The 23855-nt window shown below is 38.1% G+C and overlaps 1 protein-coding gene and 1 long non-coding RNA gene across 9 annotated transcripts in view; both read right to left on the bottom strand.

The window, feature by feature from the left end:
* Positions 1 to 593: 593 nt before the first annotated feature.
* Positions 594 to 23855, bottom strand: part of LOC102078719 (uncharacterized) — an 81016-nt gene continuing 57754 nt past the window's right edge. For 2 of the 8 annotated variants that reach the window (XR_003222007.1, XR_003222003.1), the window contains exons 3-5: positions 9364 to 9474; positions 7351 to 7491; positions 594 to 5928 (exon numbers count right to left, since the gene is read on the bottom strand). This is a non-coding gene — a long non-coding RNA (uncharacterized LOC102078719). Of the gene's footprint in view, positions 5929 to 7350; positions 7492 to 9363; positions 9564 to 21260; positions 21325 to 23140; positions 23507 to 23855 lie in introns of those variants that run through there. The other 6 variants (XR_002063801.2, XR_003222006.1, XR_003222004.1 and 3 more) reach the window with 6 other exon arrangements.
* zic6 (zic family member 6) lies at positions 10969 to 17386 on the bottom strand. The gene is made up of 2 exons (XM_025911043.1): positions 15853 to 17386; positions 10969 to 14153 (listed from the first exon to the last, which is right to left on the bottom strand). Exons 1-2 carry the CDS (start codon positions 16808 to 16810, stop codon positions 13528 to 13530), a joined length of 1584 nt encoding a protein of 527 aa, XP_025766828.1. The 5' UTR covers positions 16811 to 17386; the 3' UTR covers positions 10969 to 13527.

The raw sequence follows: 23855 nt of genomic DNA, 5'->3' as shown, positions 1-23855 counted from the left end.
CAGTCTGAGGTCAGAAGGCCAAAGTTACCTTTTTCAGTTCCTGGATCGCAAATGAGGAGACACTGGACACAAGCTGAAACACAGCTACACCCCTCCAGCTTTAGACAAAAGATTATATCACAGTGAATCATTGCCAGATCTCATCTTTCCAGTCAATAATTGCTTACTTAGTTTGCAAAGAACATGTGCTATCTTTAGAAAGAACAGTCCACTTTAATCCAACCTTTTACTACCTAATAGAATGAGTAGTATGGACAATTACAGGAATAACAGTTCACAGTATTTATCAGAAATGTCTATCAAGGCCTTTGTAAAGAGACATTTAATTTTCTCTGTACAGATTTAATTAAGACCTGTATCATTTGACTGACTTTCAAAACATGCAAATGTTACCAGGTCGATGATTTAAGTTTCTCTGCTCTCCTTTCTTGTTTTTTCATCATAGTGATATAGGAAATGTTTTTTATTTTGCTTTAAGCCAAGTTTAGTTCACAAAATAAACAACAACAATAAATAATCAAAATCTTTATTTCAACTATTATTTCATGTGCAATCCACTGTTTCAGACTTGAAATGTAAATAAAGACGAAACGTCTGAGTAAAGATCTTTAATTGTAGCTTTTATGACAGCATTCAAGATGTTCACACACAAAACTTCAACAAGATGCCTGAACTATTTTTTCTCATCTTGAAAAGAGCCTTCAACACTGCAAAACGAGAAAAAAAAATAAGAAGGAAATGTAACTTTAATTAATTTTTTTAACTTCATATTTTTAAATTTCTATAAAATATACATGTTTATTTTGATAAAACCTGACTTAAATAACCTTAACCTAAAGAGAATGCATAATATTATCCATATCATAATATACATGGGGTAGTTTTGAGTCTTGATCCATTCGCACTATGAAAGAATTGTTATTGGCAAGGATTTGCTGTGAGATTCCCCTTTCATTCTAATGGTATTTAAAAAAGAGAAAGACCGGGAGACACAGGAGTGAGGCTGACGTCACAGTCCAAGAGTCACCCGCCGTGTGTTCGGCGTCTCCAAGTAAAGACTTATCTGCAAAGAAGTTTGGACGGACAATGTGGGTGGACAGGGCGTGAAACTGCTATCATCATCAGTTCTGAATGAAAAAAAGAAAACATATCTTCCACAAAAAAGAAGGCTCATTCCAATTCAGCTGCGTTGTTAGGACAACGAAAACCATCCCTCAGATGATTAGTTCCACTTCAAAAGAATTTACTTTCCGCTGTGGAAACGTCCCCCTTTTGTGTCCTTACACAGGGTTTTCTCAGCCCAAAAGAAGAATCGTATGTTTAGTCAGCCTGTTTATTATTCCTTCTGTTCACACTACAATTGTATTAAATAAATAGAGTACTACTAACAAAGGCCTATTAGCCCATAAACATGTCCCGGTACACACAAAAAAGACTAAATCACAGTCTCTGCACAGGAATTAAGATACTCTGGTACAGGCACAAACTACATTGCAGGAGACATGGTGCCAACTCAGAATGTCTTGTCACTGACATCATGAAACATGCATGTTATGTTTCACATATTTTTTTGTAAACCATCCATCTCAATTTTGAGAGACACCGCCCCTTGCAAAACAGCACTCGTCGCTGGTGATTTTGTGAAGCAGCAGTCAGCGGTAGAAGTTGTGCACGCGGTTTCAGAAGGATGAATGGGCTTTGCTTTTTCTGTTTGCCTAGAGACAGACAGGCTCATTGTAGAAGTAATAATGTGTCAATATAAATTCTAATAATACACACTTTAAATCTCAAAACAGGCCAAATTATCTGCTAAAATCTAAGAGTTCAACATTTTTAGATCTAATGTCTAAACTTACTCCAAACTGGACTAAAATTAAAAATGATGAGTAGTTACTTGAGAGTCAGCAAGAATTAATTACAGGTAATAATTAAGCAAAGTTGGGCACAACTATATTTGCCTTAATGATTATAAATGTGTGGCTGAAGCAGCAAATCAAAGAGTTACAGCTGTTAGCTTCGCTGTTAACTCTGACTTCCTTGAGATTTTAAGACACTATTTTAATGCTAAAAAGAGTCGGTTCAAGTTCTGTTGCGTGTGCAGATAAACAGAAAGCTTGCCCAAGTCAAAATTCCAAACCGCGTGGAAAAAAAACATAGCGACAAAATACCTAAATGTGGATACATGGACTAAGAATGAAAGGTTATTTTGTGACAAGGTCTGAAACTCGAAGCGTTTACATTTTAATTATTATTTTTTAATGTCTGAAATCAAAACCTGAAAGTAGCCTGTAATAACAATATGAGCTTATGGCCTGTACTCAACATGCAACTAACAATAAGAACAGCTTGTACTGTCTTATCACTTTTTTTTTCTACAAACAGATGTGGAACCAGGATGAAGGAATTGTATTTAATTTTTTGCAGCGATGGATCTTTCAGTTAAACTCAGGTTTGCTTTTTACTTTTCATGAGCTCTACTTTAAATTCCTGGTTGATTAAAAAAACTGTGTCATAATACTTCACTCATTTCAGTAGCCAGCTAGTGCACTTGTAGTGGATGAGTTCAGATTCCAGCAAGAATATTGGCTGGAACTGTGCCTGGTGTGGCTCGAGAGTATCCATCTTCTCATACATGATCAGCAGATGAGCCTGCTCATGACCTACAGTATATTAATATGCTCAGCATAAAGAAGCCTCTTGGCACAAGACGTGCCAGAAGCAACCCTTTAATGTTGGCAACTGTCAAAGCTTTGATTTCTGATTGATGAGTAAGGTCGGTGCAATAACGGAACGACACTACCAGTCATCTCACCCATTTTCCACAACAAGAAACATATCCTTTAACGTTACAACAGCACCAGTATCACTGGGTTGAAATTGTATATCTACAAAAAGAGCTTCTCATGCCTACAAATGTAGAGCCAGCGAAGAAGAAATAAACAGAGAGGAACTAAAAAGCGGTGGGTGTTTATCTCTCCTATGATCTTTGAGAAATTAGAACTTCTCATTAACCTGTAGTCTGGGTTTTTTTGTAATATTTCAGAGAAGCAAAATAAACTCAAACAATATTGGCCTACTTATTTAGGAGTTTATTGTTTACACTGGGATAAAATACTATACTATTAACTACCTAACTATATTGTAGTCTAATACAATGGCCTTGAATTTAAATCTACTGGCAGCAAGGATATAATTCAGTGTTTTGATGCTAATGTTATTTTAATTTTTTTTTAAACGGCATGAGTATTAATGGCAGCTTAGCAGGCTGTAGTCTTATGTGCATTTGAGCTGTACTGCATTACACTGAAAAGTGTATTTTGCTCATCACATTTCAATACATAAAAAATTTGAAAAACAACTCAGTATAAAGCAACAGTAGCACCATAAATCAGAGCATCCACGTTGACCGTGAAGTTACGGTGTTAACAATTTTTATATTATTATTAATTCCACGTTCTGTTGCAATATGTTTTAGTTAACGTCTTGTGTTTTATGCCGGCACCAAAGAGCAACATTGATTTGTATGTTCTTACTATGACAATAAATACAGTTATAGTTCCAATTCTGATTCTTGACATCCCTCTATTTAGCCCTCACAAGCATGAATATGAAATAAACTGTGAGTGGCAGAGTGCAGTGAATTTGCTTGTAACTTAAACTCCTCCTACTGGCTCTCATGAGAGAAGTAATCACTGAATGCAATATATGTTAATTAAAAATGTTCTCATACCTGCTGAAATGTTTGCAAAAATATTACTATACTGTTATAATTTTGAACGCAGTCAAATGGTCAAAATTATGGTCAAATTTTCCCCAGATGTACCTAATGACCTGGAATCTGGGTTGGTAAAAACTAAAATGTAAAAAAGTAATCCTACCTGTAGGTCTGACCTTTGTAGTATGATTATATGGACTACAGTAACAACAAGAAAAATTACCTTCATGTAAAAAAACGGAAATGCATGCAGTTTATGAAATATAACTCAAATTTAAAGCAACTCAGTAAAAACTGTTATAAAGTTTGTGGCAAATATGTTTTGTTGACAAGGCCAGACAGGTGTTAATAGAAAAAAAAGTTTAAAAAAAAACACAGTAAGAGAATATAGTCTGGTGAAAAAAACTTTGAACTATGATCTCAAACGTAATAGAAAAATTAAAGATATCTGATAGCCGAACTGTTGAATGAATTGCAGTGGCATTGTATAAAAATGTGAAATAAATATGAAAGAAGTGAATGAATGCATTATTACTATTTCCCCCTTTTTAAAAAAAAAAATTAAGATGAGCTGACTTGGAAAATTAGAACTTAACTGAACTGCAACTAATTGCTCCTTTCATCTATCCAATTAAAAGCAGAATTTTAATCCAAGAAGTTTATTTCTTGTTTTGAGTTCTCATCCTTTTAATAAGGACAAAAACGTAAGTGCTGCATATTAATTCTGCACCACGGAATGAGCCGTTGTTTACACCTTTGATTATCATCACTCTCTCTCTGCCCAGGACTGCTCTTGGGCCACTCCTACAATGACTGGGCTTAATTGACAGATGTACCAAAGGATGTGTTGGCAAAGTTAGCCGCTAACCGCTAACATTTTCAATCCATACCCACTCAGGTGTGTATGTGTGAGAGGGTGAGAGGAGGTTGTTAAAATGGTGCTGAAGATCAATAGGATGTTGTTGTTAGTGAGAGACCTTTCATGGGAAACATCAGTAAGGTGGCATCACAAGTTGTCATGTGTGATATTCGTGAAATGTGTCTGGAATGTCTCTTCCTTCAGCTGCCTGAATAAACAGTCAGCAGCTACAGCTCAGCTCCCCTAGATATTCTGTGATAAAACAGCTCGGTTGCATGAGGTAATCTCACCCTCACCCAAATGAGATGGTAATGCCTTCACTCAGGGAATTCAGAAATACACAGCAGTACCTAGATGGAGGCTGCGCACCTCAAATGGGACTAATAATAGAGCCCCTATTCTCTTAACTTGGAATCTATATTATATGCTTCAAGAATGAGATCAACTATATGGGTCAGTGGGATTTCTGTAAGAAAAAAAAATAGAAAGGAACAACCAAAAGAAAATATGCACTACTGACAACAGATCTGAGGAATGCAGTAGCTTACAAGAAAATTATTTGGGCAGAGTCACAGCTTAGAACTTTAATTAACAGAGCTGGTTTTAACTGATTGAAAGGGAATACGTGTCCACACTCATGTGCGCGTGAGCCTAATTATTTTCAACTCCTTGATTGTCTACAGGCTCCATAAATAAAAGCACAAGTGACTTGAAATGTTCAAAGCAAATTATTTTAGAAATGGAAATGATCAAAGAGCAGTCTTTCATAAGTTCTGTGATCTCTGAGCTAGAATACACGGGGACTTCAGTCCTCCACGCTGCTGTGGCCTAGGTCCCGTTTAACACACACATAATGCACACATGCACACACACATACTTACGTACGCAGACACACTCACACACCACCTCCCAGTCTCACAATTCTTAGCAGACAGTAAAAAAAAAAGGAAAATATCTTCTTACTTGGGATCCCCAAATTAAACTAAAATGGAAAAAACATAAATTGATGTTGTTATGATATTATACGTATGGATTTACATGCAACATGCAACAACAGTAAAAGCTGTTTTATATTAGAGATCAGTAAAAAAAATATGTGTAGGCAGTCAAGTCAGCCATTTTGCAATGATCTCTTGTTCACATGTTACAATTTATATTATCAACAGACTTCTAAGCTGTTTACACTGTACCTGTTTGGCACATTATCCTAATGTGTTGATGAATACAAGGAAATATACACCATTTTAAAACACAGGCAGAAAAAAGGTACTTACACTGCAGCTGCGTGATATGAGTGATGGCTGTATCTTTTTTTCTCTCTCTTCCTTTGGTTCCTTGGAATTATTCATGGTCCCTTTTGTGGGATATTTTGAATTAAATTAATGCATATAGCAAAGTTAATGATGTTTTCAAACAGGAAGTGATATTACGAGTCAAATATATTACACACATAGCTTTACTGATTCATTTGTAGCTGTTTCTTTGGCCTTGAAAGTCAAGAAGTGTACACTTTTAAAAACAAATATCATTGTTTCTACAGTAAACAAACTCCCTCTCTTCTCTCTTCTGTTGCACGCTCAGCTTTTGTTTGGGTATTACTGACCTGATGCATGTCAAAACGGTGGGGATTTTGTATTTGTTATACTGTAGGCATAGCATTTCCATAAGTATATTTTCCTTTTTGTTGCAGATTATATTTTCTGAAACATACTTATAGAGATTGCATAATTCCGTCACTTACATAACTGAAAGGAATGCTATGGCATTCACAACAGCGACTAAACAGATAACATAAGGTACTGGAGTTGAGCAGAGGAAAATTGCTAGTTACCTCTGCCATATCCTACTTTAATACAGGACCTAAAGGAACAATGTGACACACTCTCCTGTTACATAGGAGATGGAGTTTTGATCCCTCTTCTCTTTCGGATATCTTAAAACGAGGATTATTCCCTGCGGACTGAAATAAATACCATCAGTTCTTCCTTGTTCTTTTTGAAAGTCATCCATGAAAAGGTGAAAACTTCACAGGTCTGAGTCAGCAGTGAAGGTGGTATGCCACTGATCGTGAGACAAAAATTAATGCAGCTGCTTGTGACATTTAATGTGATACTGTACGCATGAATCCTCACTCGATGCATATCAAATTACCATCTCATAGACTGCATCTAATAGAAGGCCAGGCTTCCTTACTGATGATTATTTTTGCCTTTAAATACATTACTTCATCTCCTCAAAGCTTCACTGGTCACTAATTACTCTCTCGCATGCCCCTGTGCTCTCTTTAGCAAGTGGCTAATAATCTCCATCATTAGGGCTTTAATTTCAAAGGGACATAAATGAAACCTTGGTCCCCTAGGGACATTATATTGTTGATGACTGTAAATAAATATATCATCAACCGGTTACCTTGCATTCCCTCCTGTTGCCTCAATGCCATTACACTGTTTTTGTCTGTGCCATCCACTTTAGGGTCAACAAATCACATTTGTCCCCTTAATATAAAATATCATCACAGTGCAAATCTTGGTCTAACTGTAATTTAAAAACCACAGGGGAAATTCCTAGGTTGTGTGAAGACCCCCTATTCCCCGTCACCTTAGATCCATCATTGTAGATTTAGGCCCTGGGGTGAACTCGTAAGGCTGAAGGTTAACAGTGAGATTGCCATGCATCCTTCCTTACAGCGTTCTACAATGTGCTCCCACTACTGCTACAAACACTAAATATCGACACACAGTCACGTCCAGTACATAGAAATGTAACCGCCACATACCGGTGAGTGCAAGCGCGAGTGCGTCAACACCTCCATGTTCGGCAAATGGATGGACTTCAATAGGGATATGATCAGAAACAGAATCCTTCCTTCAGATGTAGAGTTCACAGGCTTGATCATGCAGCCGCCTTGCAATGCATACTGCAACAGATAAAATTAAACACTGACGATTACTCACCACTTTGAAACACCCTGGACCGTGATCAATGTAATTTCTTTTTTAAGTTCAACCTCAAACAGCAGAGATTTGAGAAATCGTACAAAAAGTCTGTATCTCGCAACAGAACTGAACTGTTTCTAATGAAAGGTGGCAGTTTTGAGAGACAGCAAAGACAACAGCCATTTAGGATCTCTTTGCATTGTTTTTGTAAAATCTAAGGCAATGTGCTCTTTAGGAGTCTAAATCAAAGCAATTTTCTAACAATGCTTCAAATGCATTCTGTAAAACGTGAATCATTATGCAGGAAGCTCTAAGATGTATGTCAAAGATCATATACTGTTCAGAAAGACAGATGAAGATAAAGGCATCAATTTCTGGTCCAAGTGCAGATTGAAGCATATTCGTGTGACTCTTCGCATACATGAAAGCTACCAGCTGCCCTTGCCAGCAAGTGGAGGACATTAAGGCTCAGACTGGTTGATCTGTGATGACAAGGGTCTGGAGGAGGGATTAGAAGCAAGGGGACCAAAGTTATGGTCATTCCCTTAAAAGGATGGCAGTGCATCTCATAGGCCTGGAGCTTGCAGGAGTTGAAAGATCTTCAAAGGTCGGTTCACCCCACACAACCTACTCTAACTCCCCCAAAAAATAAAAAAAATTAAAAAAAATAACCTTGAAAGCATGAATTTTGAGAGATGTGGACTTCTAAAATATTATTTATGTTCCTTTTGCATTGCAACAGGCCACAACAAGTGCTGCAAGCCACAACTTAAAAAAACTTTTGCTTTTAGGTTGTTGTTTATTCTCCATGTGAAATGATCATTGTCAGTCATATGATTACCTCCTGAGCTTACCAGCTTACCCAGAGACCATGAAATCTCAAAAACTGGCTCATCAAAAACTGTCAAAATTTCAGTTATGTAAGGCATAGATAATAAATGAAAAAGGAAAAAAAGGCATCTTTTAAGAACCAACCACAGGGGTAAATTGCAATGCATCAAAAGACAAATATGCAGCAAATATAAGGATAGACGGGACCTTTCTCTCTATCTTGCTATATATTGGCTATTAACTGATGCTCTAGTTAGTGACACCAATTTTTCGTAAATTCTCTAACAACAGTCAGAAAGCTGAGTATTTCGGGGACTTGGGATTAAGCTGACAGTACAGCACCCATAGGGAAGAGTGACAGGAGCCTAGTTTAATAAGACCTGGTACAAGCTGGACTACACAGGGGGTTGGCACCACTGAAATCAGAAAACTACAGTGCAGATGAAGATGAGACGGAAAACTAAAGGATCAGTTTGGTTAAATCATAAGAGCATAGCACTGGGATTCAGCATTGCTATTCACCATTTCATGGCTCGTAACCACACAAAACATGTGCATATAAGTGCGATGATTGCAATATCGTCCATAAGAGCACAGCTTCTGAGTGTTTTATGAGCTTATTAATTGTCAACCTGTCAAATTAGCACAGGCTTAGACATGAAACAGATTGCCTTACAAATGTTCTCAGATAGAAACAAGTGACCCATAAATTTCACTCCTCTACTCGGGCTTTTTTCATAGTTGTACAATATATTGTCCAGTAATTTACTTCAGAGTTAAAATGTGTTCATTTTTTTTTAACTGCCCTTATTATACAGTGTTGACATCACCCCTCTGTGGCAACCATTCTTTAGCTGGAAAGGGCAAGCAAAAGAAAATAAAGCAGCAGTCAGTGCAGCTGCATTCAGTTTTCCATGTGGTATTGCAATTTTCCATGGAGTGGCAGTGTAAAGAAAAAGCAGATATATGAGTCAAGTTCCATGCATGTCAGGGGGAGAATCTAGCAGAGGATACCTACTTACCATGAGACCACTCTGGCAGAGATTATGATGCCATCACGAAGAAGTCATGGAAGGTGAAGATGGGCAGGAGCTGCAGGGATAGATATAGATGAGGCAGAGGAACAAGAGGATCTGGGGAAAAAAAATTTAAAATGGGAGGGGGCACAGACGGGTGGATGAAAAGAAACCAAGGTGGGAAGCACAAGAACCACTGGCTTGACCTAGGAAGGATGGGAGAAAAAAAGCCAGAGAGCCAATTAAAAACACATTTGGTCAGTCAGAATGAACGTTGACACAGCTTCTCCTGCCTCTTCAGACCAAGCTCAGTGCCTAAGCCGCATTCGGAAAAGTACGGCAGCTACATAGTGTAAGTTGTGATGCCATATGTGGTTATGATAATGCATAAAACCAAAGACCACCCCCTGTTACACAGTTGGGGCTCAACCTAAGTATGGCACAACAGCAGCCCAGGGGGGCAAGATAGCAATTTACCGGAATCCAAGGTGAAATAGATTTATTTACATTAAAATGATGTATACCCTGTATACCTAGTCCAAAATGGCGCCTGTGCTTGTTGCTAGGCAGAGAGTACAAAAGTAAAGATGGCGGCGGACAAGTGGCAAACTGAGAAGTGGAGGTCTAATCAGTTGTGATTACTTGGGGGAAGGGTGTGGCAAGGTTCAGTGTTTATGGGGAAAAAAAACCCATGGCATGGTCAGAATATATGAAGGAAGGGTTACACACTGGAGGCTGAGAATATCAGTGTTTAGGTTGTTACCTTTTGACTCCTAACACTACAGAAGAACTATTTTGCTTATACAAACACAGAGGCTTCTTTGAGCTCAAAATTATTTTTGATCACCTCTATTATGCTTTCTGTGGAGAGATGTATTATTTTTAGAAACAGAGCAGAAAAGGGCAGAATGCGACAGTTTGGGGTTCAGTAGAAGAAGAATGAGATACAGAATATCTTAAGATTTTTTTTAAAGATAACTGTAGTACATAAAGCATTTGATGAAAGGTATTGATATTGTTGCATTTCAGGACAAAGTGGCCTCATAATTTCAGTCATCTCATCATTAAAGCATACTGATCAAAGCACACTAGGTTGGCTTAAATTTGCTCAAAAAAGAAACACTTCACAATATAAATATTTTACAATATCAGCCACTTGAAATCTTCATGTTAGGCCATATCACAGTACTTACCACAAAGAACTTCAACCTTATGAATGTTATTGTTATCAACCTAAATAGTACTGATGCAGCGGCACCAATTCGCTAAAGACAACAACGAAATCATTAACACAGGTTAAAACTGTTTTTTCTCTTATTGAAATAGAAATAAAACATGTTGACGCTTCTCACAAAGTCTCACACTGAAAAGTTAAAAACAAAAATTAGCTGCGGTCAGATTCAAGAGGGATTTGCAAAGTGCATCATCAAAAATATCTGACTCTCTCAAAAGATCTATTCCCATGAGTATCGTGAGCAACGTACACTAGAACCAGAACGCATAAACAAGTGCATCACAGATTGCAAGTATCACCATCTCGATAACAGTTACATTGTAGAAATACACAAAGAATGTGTGTTTTAGTCAAAAAAGATGAGAAGATTAAAGAAGATGTTTTATGGATTTTTTTCCACATTTTTATAAGCGTAGAAGGAAACTTACGTTGCTTGAATTTGTTTTACAAATAACGTCAAAAAAGCAAATATAACTACAACTGCAAGCTCTTATGTAACATCACAGAGTATGTATAAAGTAACATGTGTAAGGGGTGCATAATCAGATGTAGTCTCAGCCTATTTTTCCCATAGATTCTATGATCAGAGCGAACTCACCTATAAGTACAATAATTTCACTGCAATAAAGAACAAATATATATCAAAGCCTGTCAGATCAACATAATCAAATATTCCAAGGAAACATAAAATTGGTGCACATGAGACCTGATTACACAAACTGGTATATGAAGTTAGATGGCACTAGTCATTAATGTGTTTAATGGTAGAATATGCTGACATCCATGCAGGTGCAATGAATAACGTTTTCTAATAGTAGTAGAGCGGAATTTCTTTTTCTTTTACTTTATTTGTGATAATTGCCACCTTCACAATGACCAAGCACTATACCTTCCTGAGCAGGACAAGGACATACAGTATACTTATTTGCTATACTTTACATACTTGTGTACATAGTCTTTAGCTACAGAACATACCTGAACCTGATCACTTAATTTCCAGTTACTTTTTCTTTTGGTATTGTTAGAGAGGGGTGTTGCTTCTTGGACAGGAAACAGGAAGTGTGATCTCAGAATAGACTGGATAGCAACAGTTCACTAAAAATGAGCTATTGTCTGCACCAGGATTAGTACCAAAGCGGAGTAAAAGCTCTGTACAGACAAATACAGGCTTCAAACTGAAATCCCAATACCGTTGTTCTTATTTTTAAAGAGGGTTTTAATTGAGGGGTTGTATTTGAAGGAACAAAAAACAAATAAATATGATCATATGTGTCTCCCAAATTGTGTTATAGGTGAAGTAAAACATTTAACTATTAATAATGTGTGCATCCATAAAGAGCAATCAAGTGAATCATTTTGAGCTTTTTTCCCACAAAAACCAAACAAACAAACAACAAAAAAAACTTTTTAACTTATACCAATACCCAAATCAAACAGAACAGCACATATGTCTAGCAAAACAGTCTCAAAGTCTTAAAAAATTCAGACTCAATTAAAATTCTTAGAATGTAAATATCTTTAAAGTATGAGTAACTTGACTGTTTTATAAACTAGCCTGTTATATAATAAATAATTGAGGTCTTTTCTTTTTTTTTTACAGCTTGTTCACCTTCAAAATAAAACGCTCTATGGTGTATATGTGCGTCTAAATAAGACACAGAAATAATATAAGGAGATAAAATTTATAAACTGACTTAAACATGAAGAAAAAAAGATTTGATATCACTGAATGAAAACACGCGCGAAACCCCGCAACAAAAACACATCTCCAGCCTCTCCCCCAAAAAAAATCATTGCGCAGTTAAGAAAATTAAATTCGTTGAGTAGGCTGCAATTTCCTTTTTTGTATTGAGAAGATTTTATCTTACCACGTTACAGTTACCTTTGATTTTACCTCAATAAAATCACTTCCACATATAGAATATAGACTCTGCATGTATATACATATAGATTATGCAGACTCATCGGTAGGTCTGGCTTGCACAAAAATGCAAACTTGCAAATATGGCGAATAGCACTGGATGTGTTTTAAGGGGAAGAACAAAGTTTGGCATCATGCATTGAATGGGTTTAACCACAAACTCCCGATCAAAGAGAATATAGACACTTTAATAAAATATAGGATAATTAATTATACAGTGAGCTTATGTACAGTTGAACTGTATGCTAATTAAACGTTTGAATAGTAACACGACCACTGGTTTATACTCACACTCTTACTCTGCACAGAAATGTGAAATATACATATAATACACAGTGTGTAATAAAAAAATAAAAAATGGGGCAAAAAGTGAAACATAATCAAGGGCAGGGGGAAAAAAACTACTGAGCCTTGCGGTATTTTAATTACAACTCATGCTCCAGGCCCGTCACGCAGGGTTGTTAAACCTCAACATTTAACTTGAGGGGGGCGAAAAAAATTAGATATTTATTTTATCTTGCGACGTACATAAGTCATGAATAATATTTCTATTCATCCCGACATACATTAGACTAGTTTACATTCAAGAAAGACCCCTACAGTCAGGGCTACATTCAGCAAGACACTTCCTTTTACTTAAAAGATTCAAAGTTCAGAATAGACTAATCAACACGCAGATTTCCATTAAATCCTTAGTCATTTTTTCCCCACTTAAAGATAGATATCTTCAATACTTATGCAACACAACGAAAACTAGAAATACACATAACGGTTCCTATAATCCACTTTTGGGAGATGTATGGGCTTTAAACCAAACCCAACCGAACAGGCCTCACGACAACAAATAAAGCTTGCCACATTTCCATTGAATACTCAATAGGATAACTGAGGACGTCACGCAAAATATGTAATACAACATTCACGAAAGTACAGAGAACAACAGCTGTAAGTTTGAGCTACGACATGAAAAATAGGCCCAAAATTCTAAGCCGGTTGTGTGTGTCCCAACAACACCTCAGAGAGACGGGATGTTATTGCATTGCTTTGGTGGGAAAGAGTCCACGCCGCTGTGGCATGTGTACCATCCATTAACAATACTTTTCTGAAAGGAAGAAGCAGGGGAGAAAGTCCTTGAGCTCTGGGCAAAAGCGTGACCTGTCTGGCTGCAGGGGTACTGGGAGGACTGGGGCCTGTAGCTGCCTCTCTGTAACAACAAAGGGTCCAAGAGGGGCTGTGACCTGTGTGTTGAGTAGTCCAAACTGCTGTCAAACGTGTGATGGAAACGTGACCTCGGGGTCGACTCGTCTCGACTCTCTGGGGACAGGGGGACATCTTGAGTTGAGGTGGGTGGATGAGGAGGGCTGATCTGGGTTCCATCCGAGACTCGGCTTGACCTGCCCTCCGCAATGTGACTACCACCACCAGGACGCGCGTCGCCGTCTTTGGCGACTTGGGTCTTGTTGCAGTGGAGTTTCATATGCTTTCGCAGGGAGCTTGGGTGGGTGTAACACTTGTCGCAGCCCCTGACCTTGCACATGTAGGGTTTATCACTGGAGTGCACATGTGAATGCTTCTTTCTGTCGCTGCTGTTCGCAAACCTCCGGTTGCAGCCCTCGAACTCACATTTAAAAGGTTTTTCACCTAAATGTGCAAAGAGAAAAGTGACGGCGAGTTACGAAAAGGTTTGCAGGTCTCCGCATGTTCTGCCTGACCATGTAAACTAATGTTGATGTAGCCTGGGTCAGTGGGTGGGCCATGTCATATGAAATGGGAATCTAAAATTTAAAAAAAAAAAAAAAAAAGTGCACAGCCATGTTTCACCCAACACTGTGGAATTACTTTAAATCACTCGCTCAGCAACACACAGAGCCGCCCATAGGCATCGGTTAGAATTCTTTAAGAATGTGACACTTAAAAGGTAAATTGCTAACAATCTGCAAATAATAGTTGCAGAAACTTTGGTGCGGTCCTAATTGCAACAAATGAGGCAGTGTATCTGCAGACTAAATCAAAAAGGCTCCAGGGCCTAGTTAAACATGCATTAGATTAACCTGCGACCGCAGTTGCAGATTTGTTTAAATTCAGTTACCATGCTTAGAGTGAATTATGGCCATCAGGATGCTAATTGTTCTTCTAGCACAAAGCTGCCTATAGCTGCTAGCCCTGATCCTCCTGCACATACGTGGGGAAATGTGTAAAAGCCGGACTGATGTAAGAAAAAAGAGCCTGAATCGGAATCCTTGCATGTGCACATTTATCTGAATTTAAAAACAGAATGAAAAAGAAAAAACTAATATCTTAATATATATTTTTACATAAATTGATTAGCTGAACAGAGTGTGCATGTGCAGTTGTGTAATAGCCTAAATGCCATTAAGCCTCTCTGTTCTGCCTCTGTCTCTTTGCTTTCATTAGTAAAATAATTTACAGCATAAGAAAAAGGGCTGCTTAATAAACGCCTTTCGGTCCAGCTTCTCTTATTTCTAAAGAGGCTATTCAGTACAATTTGGCTGTATTTCATTGTAATTAAATCTTGTTCCGCAAATTTTCAAATATTTGATATACAACACAAGCGGAGATATGTTTTTTTTAAATATTTGATTCCGTGCTTATGTTAGTTGTGCAGAAAAAAAGGCAAAAGTTAGTCTGTAGAGTGACGTGATTTTTTTATATATATATTAAAGGTTCACACTGTCTATTAGAGTCAACAGAGCATAAGGAAATAATTCAAATATAACTCATTTTGTTTACACTGAATGAGGTCATCTCTGTACTTACCAACTATTGCTACATCACAGTGTGATGTGCTCTGTTAGTGTTCCTGAGTACAGGAGATGAGTCCCTGGGAGGCAGAAGCAGCGTAACGGCTACGTCACGACTCTCCGGTGTCCCGGGATTTATTTAATAATTTCACTGAATGAAGTGGGAGAGGCACCCAAACCACTAGGCCTGCTGCCTATACTACACATAGTTTGCAACTGTGTTACTACTTCTCTGTCAGGCAGTAACGGACAAGGCGACAAGTGTCACAAAAAGCTTTGAGTAACATTTCCATAACACTTTACATTGTGCTGTGCAGACACCACAATAATAATAATAATAATAATAATAATGATGATGATGATGATGATGATGATGATGATAATAATAATAATAATAATAATAATAAATGTTTTAAAGAAAACAACTGAACATTGAAAACATAAAAAATATGTTCACATTGGTAAAAAATGAAAATTACTAAATATTAATGATTGAGCTTGTAAAGTTGACAAAATTGACCGTTATTAATAATATTATTATTATCACTATTTGTGTTGTTGTCTTATCATTAACTGACCTGTGTGAGTCCTCTTGTGGATCTTTAGATTTTCTGATCTTGCAAAAACTTTCTCACAGCCGTGAAATGGGCAGGGAAATGGCTTTTCCCCTGTGTGGACTCTGACGTGGTTCACCAGCTTGTATTTGGCTTTGAAAGGCTTCCTGTCTCTCACACAATTCTCCCAGTGACACACATATTCAGAGTGCTCAGGTCCTCCGACATGCTCCACTGTCACATGGGTGACAAGTTCATACATGGTCCCGAAGGCTCTGGAGCAAGGCAGCTTTCCAGCCCCCTCTTGGCCGTCACTCCACTTGCACACCAGCTCATGCTTTACTGTTTGTTTTGAGCACCTGAGGAAAGCGTCTCCTCCTCCACGCTGAATTGCCATGTTCAGGGGTTTGTACAGACCCAGGAACTGAGTGACAAGTTGCTGGCTGTTTCCCTTGGGGCTGATAGTTTGGCCGTAAGGGTGAGTCCGGGTGAGGAGGTCGCCAGGCAGACCCAGCATCATCTGGCTGCCGAGATCTCGAGATGCGTCGGAGGACGCATGGGCCTGCTCCTGATAACTTGTGAAAAAAGTATGGCTTCTGTTGTCTCTGCAGCCATGAAAGTCACGATAGCGTCCAATCCCTCCATGTTGGTTAGGTCTTGATGCCAGTTGATCAGTGACGGGTGGCATGCCGGCTCCAGAAAGATTGGCTCCAATGATAATGCCCCTAGGGCTGTGCTCTAACCGGTGACTGGGGTATCCAGAGTCTGAAAAATTGGGAACCGAATGGTCAACATATGCACTGGACCTCGTCTCTGGGTAGTCTCGCAAATTGTGCGAGGGGCAGAGTTTTAAGGAACTGCCAGTGGGGTGTCCCATGTGCTCTCCTGCCAAAGGTGGCAGCACCACGCTGGGTTCAGTATTGCTCTCCCCGGGGTTGACGCAAGAGAGAGGGCAGCCACTAAACCTCGAAAGGCTTGTCATGTTTTGTTGTGAGTTTGGCTATGAGTTTGCAAAATCAACCAATTCAGCACTCAGGATACACCTAGAAATTCTGTTTCCATTTTCCTTGTTGTATATCATCTGCATGTGAAATTCTTGGCCGTGAACTTCGCAGAAGTAGGAACCAGACTCAATTTCGTTAAAGTTGGTGTGAGTCCCATGCCGTTCACTTTGCCCTCTTGATTTGTGGCAATAACCGTGGTAGTAAAAATGCTTCGAAACAGGCCATGGTGCAATATAAAAGCACAGCAGGCCAACCTGCTTTTAAAAAGGGAGCTTTGGGATTGGTTGGAATGCGCTGTGATTGACAGGCGCTGGGTTTGTTTTAAAAGGGACACGCAGGCGTTCACTGCACGACTCCGTTTTCAAATATCGCAGAGAAAATGCTTTGAAATGTGCCGCGATACTCCCAGATATTGCAGCCTCTTTAACTTCAGGCGACTTCTTATAATGCCCCTTCTCTAAATCTCTGCGTAGGAAAAACGCACAGGTTAATGCATAATACTAATCTTCTAGTAGAAATCAAGTGATTAAAAACCGACGTGAGCAAAAAACACAACACAATCAGTCCCCAGCCTCCATGCCTTTTATTTCAGCAAATGTCCTGCTCCTGCCTGGCAAGTATAATAGAGAGACTGGTCCTTGCGTGTCCAGGCCAATTATTGTCAAGACTTTCATTTTGAGTAGAGCACATCGTTTGAAAATAGAGTTACAGAATATTATTCCTCACAATTGTATCAGTTGTTTGATTTTTAAAAAACAAACAAACAAAAAACATTATTGCTTCGGCACTTCATTAACCTATACGAGCACCACGTTTAGATCCACATTTTTTCTAATAGTAATAGAAGGCTACTGTTCTCTCTCCGGGGTAAGATCATTGTGGTACACTTTTATTTTAGAGTACATTTCCGTACGGACGCAGTAATCTATTGGGCTCGTGTAGTATGAAAAATAAAACTTTGATAAAGCAACAAGTAGTCCTACGAGGCACGATAATCATCTTGTTGGAAATAAAAGTTATTTCAAAAATACATTTCTAGTAGTGTCACTGGGGAGTACAGCAGAACAAGATGTACTATTTTATCCATGTGCTTATTGTAAATCACGTCTGTATATAACGCTGTTCTTATTAAGCCTAAATAAATTAATAATCTTCAAAAGTTCATCACGCACCGTCGTGCAGGCTGGCACAAATGTGAAAATGGTTACGTAAAATGCAAATTATGAAACGTGACGAAGAGCAGTGGATAGGCTGCACTGTTCCTAGGAAACTCAGATAAACTTTCTTACTTTGGGGTGCTGTGAGGACAGCAAGCTTCAAGCTCTCCACGCTGCTCTACTGCAGCACATATTTCTGCACGTTTTCCAGCTTTGACGTGGCTCTGGCTTGATAAACACGCAGTTTTGTGGTTTTTTTCACCCTAACCACTTTAGCCTGATTCTTTTATCTGTTACTTTTATTTCAATCTACACAACTCGGCGTAAGATCCGAACTGCAGCTTACAGGTTTAAGGTGAAAACCCTCTTATTTCCAAAGACTTGAGCTGGCGGTATTATCAACGTGCAAAAAAAAAAAAAAAAAAAAAAACTTTCTGACGTCACCTGCAGTGGGTCCTATGCAGAGACAAAGCAAGGGGCCCACTTGACATTAAGTGCTGGAAAATAGTAGACATTCCCAGAACTGGTCTAATTCCGTGAGGATTGTAATGGACGCTCATGTTTATCAACCTTTAACCTGATGCATTTCCGAAAATAATCAAGGGTTAAAGGCCAATAAACCGAAAGTTTTCAATCTGATATTCAGATGGCATAAAAGCCTGAGAGACCTCAAATAACCCCTGTTCCTCATTTACAGGAAAAAAAGGAAAACTGTTTAGAGTAGCTGCACATTTAGGACTTATCTTCATATGCTGATTTTGAGGCTGTTCAGATACACCTTTTCAGCAAGTTAAGTGTGAGACAAAGGCTTACACATATCTAACAATTAATAGGCCTTTTTAATATTTGTCCCATTTCTGTGCTATAGCAAGCAAATGTGAGCTCTTCAGTTAGTGAGTGTATCTGCTTTAAATATGACATATAAATTTAACAAATTTTTAATTTCATGAGATAAATATTGCGAGAGGTTACCTTCAAACAATAAATCATAAAATTAGAAGCAATGGCAACAACAGTAAACAGTGTTTATTTAGTTGGGGGCTTTGCAATGTTGCTTTACGCGCTTTGCAATATTATTACGACAAACGACTAATTTGGAAATTGCATGTAAATGTACAAAACTTCAGTTCAAATATCTACTTTGTAAGAAATGTAAGCATTTTGACATCTGAAATCTCCTCCAGCCCTGCAGCCTTATAAGTCTGGTTTATGTTGGCTGTTTGACAAGGCAGATGAAATTCTGGTGACTGCTGCATGTAAAATATCACTTGCAACAATCAAAACATTCATGTCAGGGCATAGTTTTTACAGCCACAAGGTCCAAGTCGCTCCAAGTCGCTCTTAGTCAATATGAATCAAATATATTATAAAGGCGCAATGCAGAGAAAAAATGGGAGACAAGTCAAATGCCAGTTTAAATTCCAGGCTTGCTGTATACGAAGCAATGTTACAGACTGGACTGAAAATTCAGCAAGTTCAATTAATTCAACCTTGGATGGTGATTAGAAGAAGTGTATTTTTTTATTAAATAAGGCCCTTTTTAGGGAAAACTATTTGCACAAAAGGGAAAAACAAGCACAATCACACACACAAACACACGCACATATAAAAATGAAATGTAGCTTGTTGTAGCCTATATTATAATAATATGGCTGCTTTTCTATATTAATCTAGTCCATATATCCATATAAAAATCACTAGCGTTACACATGGTGAATGCCGTAATGCAACACAAGATATTAAAAAAAATAATAATAATAAAAATAAAACTTGAAATGGAAACCAAGAACAAAATGATTTCAAGTATCCATATTCATTCGTGCCTGTGTGAGCTGTGTTTGTGTTTTCTTGTAGTAACAAGAACGTGTGTATGTGGGTTTGTGTGGCTGTTTAAACAACTGCATGCATTAGTGTGGAGTGCGCTGAAATATTATAATTGATGAGGGATGGCAGTGCACAGTCTTGCCATGACTTTATGAAATTTAGATGAATTAACAGGTTTGGGATGAGTCCATTTGGAGACAGATGCTCGAGCAAATCACAGCAAGAAGTCAATTAGCCCTCTCCATCAGCCATATGAAGGCAAACTCCATGTGCTGTAGTCAGTCAAGGCCCAACTGACCATATAATCTATGAAACACATACAACGATCTGCACAGTTATTATTGTATTACATACAGTTATGAGCCTGTAATGAAATAAATGATGAAAATATGGAAGTGCGGAAACATTTCGCCACTGAAAAACATGAGAATTGAAAAAACTAAACACATGCATAGCACAAAAACATGCCTAGTATCAATGTAATACAGGCACTGTGAAATTCTATATTACAAGACAGTTAAATTACCGTTTGTATTGTAATGCAATATGATGAGAAAATCCTTCTCATTATCAGCTGCTACATGTGCAGGAAAAACTAAAACAGCATTTGTTGCAGGCTCCATGTGTTTGAAAACACAAAGCATAATGTAAATTTTTGCTTTGTGAAAGCACTACGCATTCTGAAAATAAGTGGATGCACATGTTATGAAGACAAATAGCAGAACTGGAACAAATAAAAGAACCTCTATTATTCTCAGACTCTATTAAATTTACTGGATGTTCGTGTGAATGCGAACCTGAGCCACTGTAGTGTTTTAAGCACCGCCGAATATAAGAGAAGTGGGAAAAGTGACAGAGAATGCACCCTATTCAACACACAAAGCACCACAATTCATTTTCTTAATAAATCATGCAACAGACATGCCACATTTCAACCACAGCAAAATGTGGAAGTTCATTCTTCACATTGTCTATTTATCCAAAACAGTGAATCACAGAATCATCCATGTAACTGTGCCTCTGGGATACATTGATCACTTTACTGTCCTTTTAAAATGTAAATACTGAAAACAAGATCACATACAGTGGCATTCGGTTGTGGCTTTTCCTTTTTAGGAGCGATTAAGGTTATACTTCTGTCTGGTCACTACTGAGTTAATTTCAAGTCCACAAACTTGTCTATAGCACTAGCGGCCTAAGCCAGCCAAACATAGTGTGGGCCACAGGCCAGACATCATGGACTAAAAAAAAATCGCTCAACTTTGCTACACGCACATACACACAGAGAGAGAAAAAAGACTGGGCTGTGATATGTCCACTGGTTTATATAAGAATAGAATTACCATGCATCTAGGTCATTTACGAAATTACACAATGGAAAAATCCTTTATAATTACTGACTCTAACACATCTAGTTAGAATAAACATATAAATGTGAGATGTTTACCATTTAGGGTGATGATTATGTTCTGCTCTTTTCCAGCAGCAGTAGGCCTACTGTCACAGAGGTATGCACACTAAAATATTCTGATATTTTTAAGGTAACGCGCATGCTCAGTTGGAAGAAGATTATGTTATAACCAATGGGCTATTCCAACGCCCAGTGAGGTAATCCCAGGAAAGATAACTAAATAATCAAATTATAAATACCGCAGTCCTGCAGAAGAGCCTTCAATAAATTGGCACGTTTCATTACGGATACTTAAAAAGGGGGGGAAGATGAAATGTGTCTAGCTATAGAATAAATAAAAACACACACACCCAAATACAAAGTAATGATATATATGCATATTCCTCTAAGAATTTAATGCAATTGGCAATTAAAAAGAACATATAAAAATATTAAATTAAATATACAAATCAGTATGGTTGTAAAATGGATTTGCAGCTTTACCTACATTAAATTAAATAGATACGTCCAAACGTGAGAGGAAAACGCCACTCAGCGCAGAGCTCGATGTTAAAAATTTTGGGGTAAAAAAAGCTGGTGTGCATGAGACAAACGATACGCAAAACCGCAGTCACATTAGTTTTGGAAAGTTTCTTTCCCCACTATTTGAAAGTTCCCACATTTTCTATTGTTCAATAATAATTAAAAAAAAAATAGTAATAATGGTAACGTTCCCGGGCAATGTTCCCCTTCCTGGCAAGAAGACGTGGATAAAATATAGAACAAAACAGAAATTTTAAAATAAAAAAATAAATAAAAATGCTACCTAATACTCTTGTAATCCTGACTCTCTTTATGTTTGTTTTGATGAGAGCATGAATAATTAGTAAATGAGTGTTTGATGTCCCCACTTGTCAAATTCCACATTCGTGCAATGAATTAAATAATAAAATATTCAACAAATGCCAGGATACAAGAAGAGATCAGCGGTAGTTTTAAATTTAACTCTCAAGCAACAGTTGCTTTACATTAGGCCTGGCTGATGACAGCTCCCCCCCTTTTTCTCAGCAAGAGCTCGGTGCCTACGCTGCTGCTCTGTGGCTCACAAACATTTGTGACTCATCTTAACCATGTCACTTAATTATTTCATAGCGGTAATATGGCTTGCGAATACACGGCACATAACCTTAAGTGGTGTATGGAGCCTTCACGTTTCAACGAGCCAATAAATATGGAGGGAGTTTAGGAAAACTTAACAGGCTGCTTGTCGCTTGCGAAAGTTCACAAAGGTCGCAATAAATCTCGATGAGTTTTTTTTCTCTGTGTGTATGTGTTCGTCTTACACTGTCTGTGTGTGTGTGTGTGTGTGTGTGTGTGCGTGTGTGTGTGTGTGTGTGTGTACGCGCTTAGTGTGTTGCAGTATGAGAAGACGAGTGTGTGAGAATGAAGGGGGGAGTAAACTGTGAGAGGCTATCCCTTCGTTGTGAGAGAGAGAGGGAGAGAGATGAAGAAAAGTAGAGAGAGGGAGGGAGAGAGGCTGAGAGAGAGAGAGGGAGAGGGAAAGGGAGAGAGAGCGGCTTATGGAGGAAAAAGATGAAGAATCTCATTTTTTCTCTCTCCCCCCTTCAAAATAAGTTATTGAGTTATGTTGTCGAGTCGTTATGTACAAAAAGCGCAATTGTTGCATTAGTATGCGAGCTGGTTAGAAAAAGAAAAAGAAAAAAACTGAGGTTTGCGGGTTCTTGCAACAACTGAATTAACATATGAGTAACAGGCCTAAACACTAAGCAGCCGAGGTTCACTTCAACAAAACTAAATCCCGTGTAACCTCCACGGGCTAAATAAAGTGTAGATTTTAGCACTTCCACAGCATGCAGTTCACACAGGCCTCTTCTCTCTCTAGCACAGAAAGACGACGGATAAGTAGGAAAACTCACCTTTTCAATCTATAACTCTTTCTCGACGAAATGTTCTGGGAGTGAATGCGGTAGGATGAGGGCGAGAACAGAATGAAGGACTGATTTGATTTTTTTTTCTCTCTTTTTTTCTCTCGCTTTTTTTTTTTTTTTTTTTTTAGCCCAGATCCCCTAAAATAAAGAATGTGAGCTCCTTCCTGGGACAGATTGAGGGGGAAAGGATGTGAAAGGCTTGGAGTTAAAAAGCGCCGCTTGAAGCACTCAGCGCGTCTCTGAACTTGATCAGATTTTATGTGTCCTGCAGCGAGTCAGCGGCAGCCCTGTGAAACTTGCTCAATGGCACGAATTTTTTGGCTGAGCGAAAAAATCTCAGGATATTACAATTACTGCCATCTTTCTTTCTGTCTTTTATTCCTCCGTCTTACACCCTATAGAGCTTTTGCAAAAAAAAAAAAAAAAAAAATACCCCCTCCCCTTTCAAGCGGCTTCAAGAAAGCCACATTTTGGAACTGCGCCAAGTACATTCAAGTTTTCAGTTAATAAGAGCCAAACTGGTCACATGAAAGAGAAAAAATAAAGGATAAGTCAATGATAGATAGATAGATAGATAGATAGATAGATAGATAGATAGATAGATAGATAGATAGATAGATAGATAGATAGATAGATACTCTATAAAACCTACTAAAACATTTTAGTTTTTCTAAGTTCATTAATACTACAATTTTCAGTTCAA

This window comes from Oreochromis niloticus, linkage group LG2, assembly GCF_001858045.2.
Source record: "Oreochromis niloticus isolate F11D_XX linkage group LG2, O_niloticus_UMD_NMBU, whole genome shotgun sequence".
Taxonomy (NCBI): domain Eukaryota; kingdom Metazoa; phylum Chordata; class Actinopteri; order Cichliformes; family Cichlidae; genus Oreochromis; species Oreochromis niloticus.
This window is presented reverse-complemented; position numbering and strand designations above follow the sequence as displayed.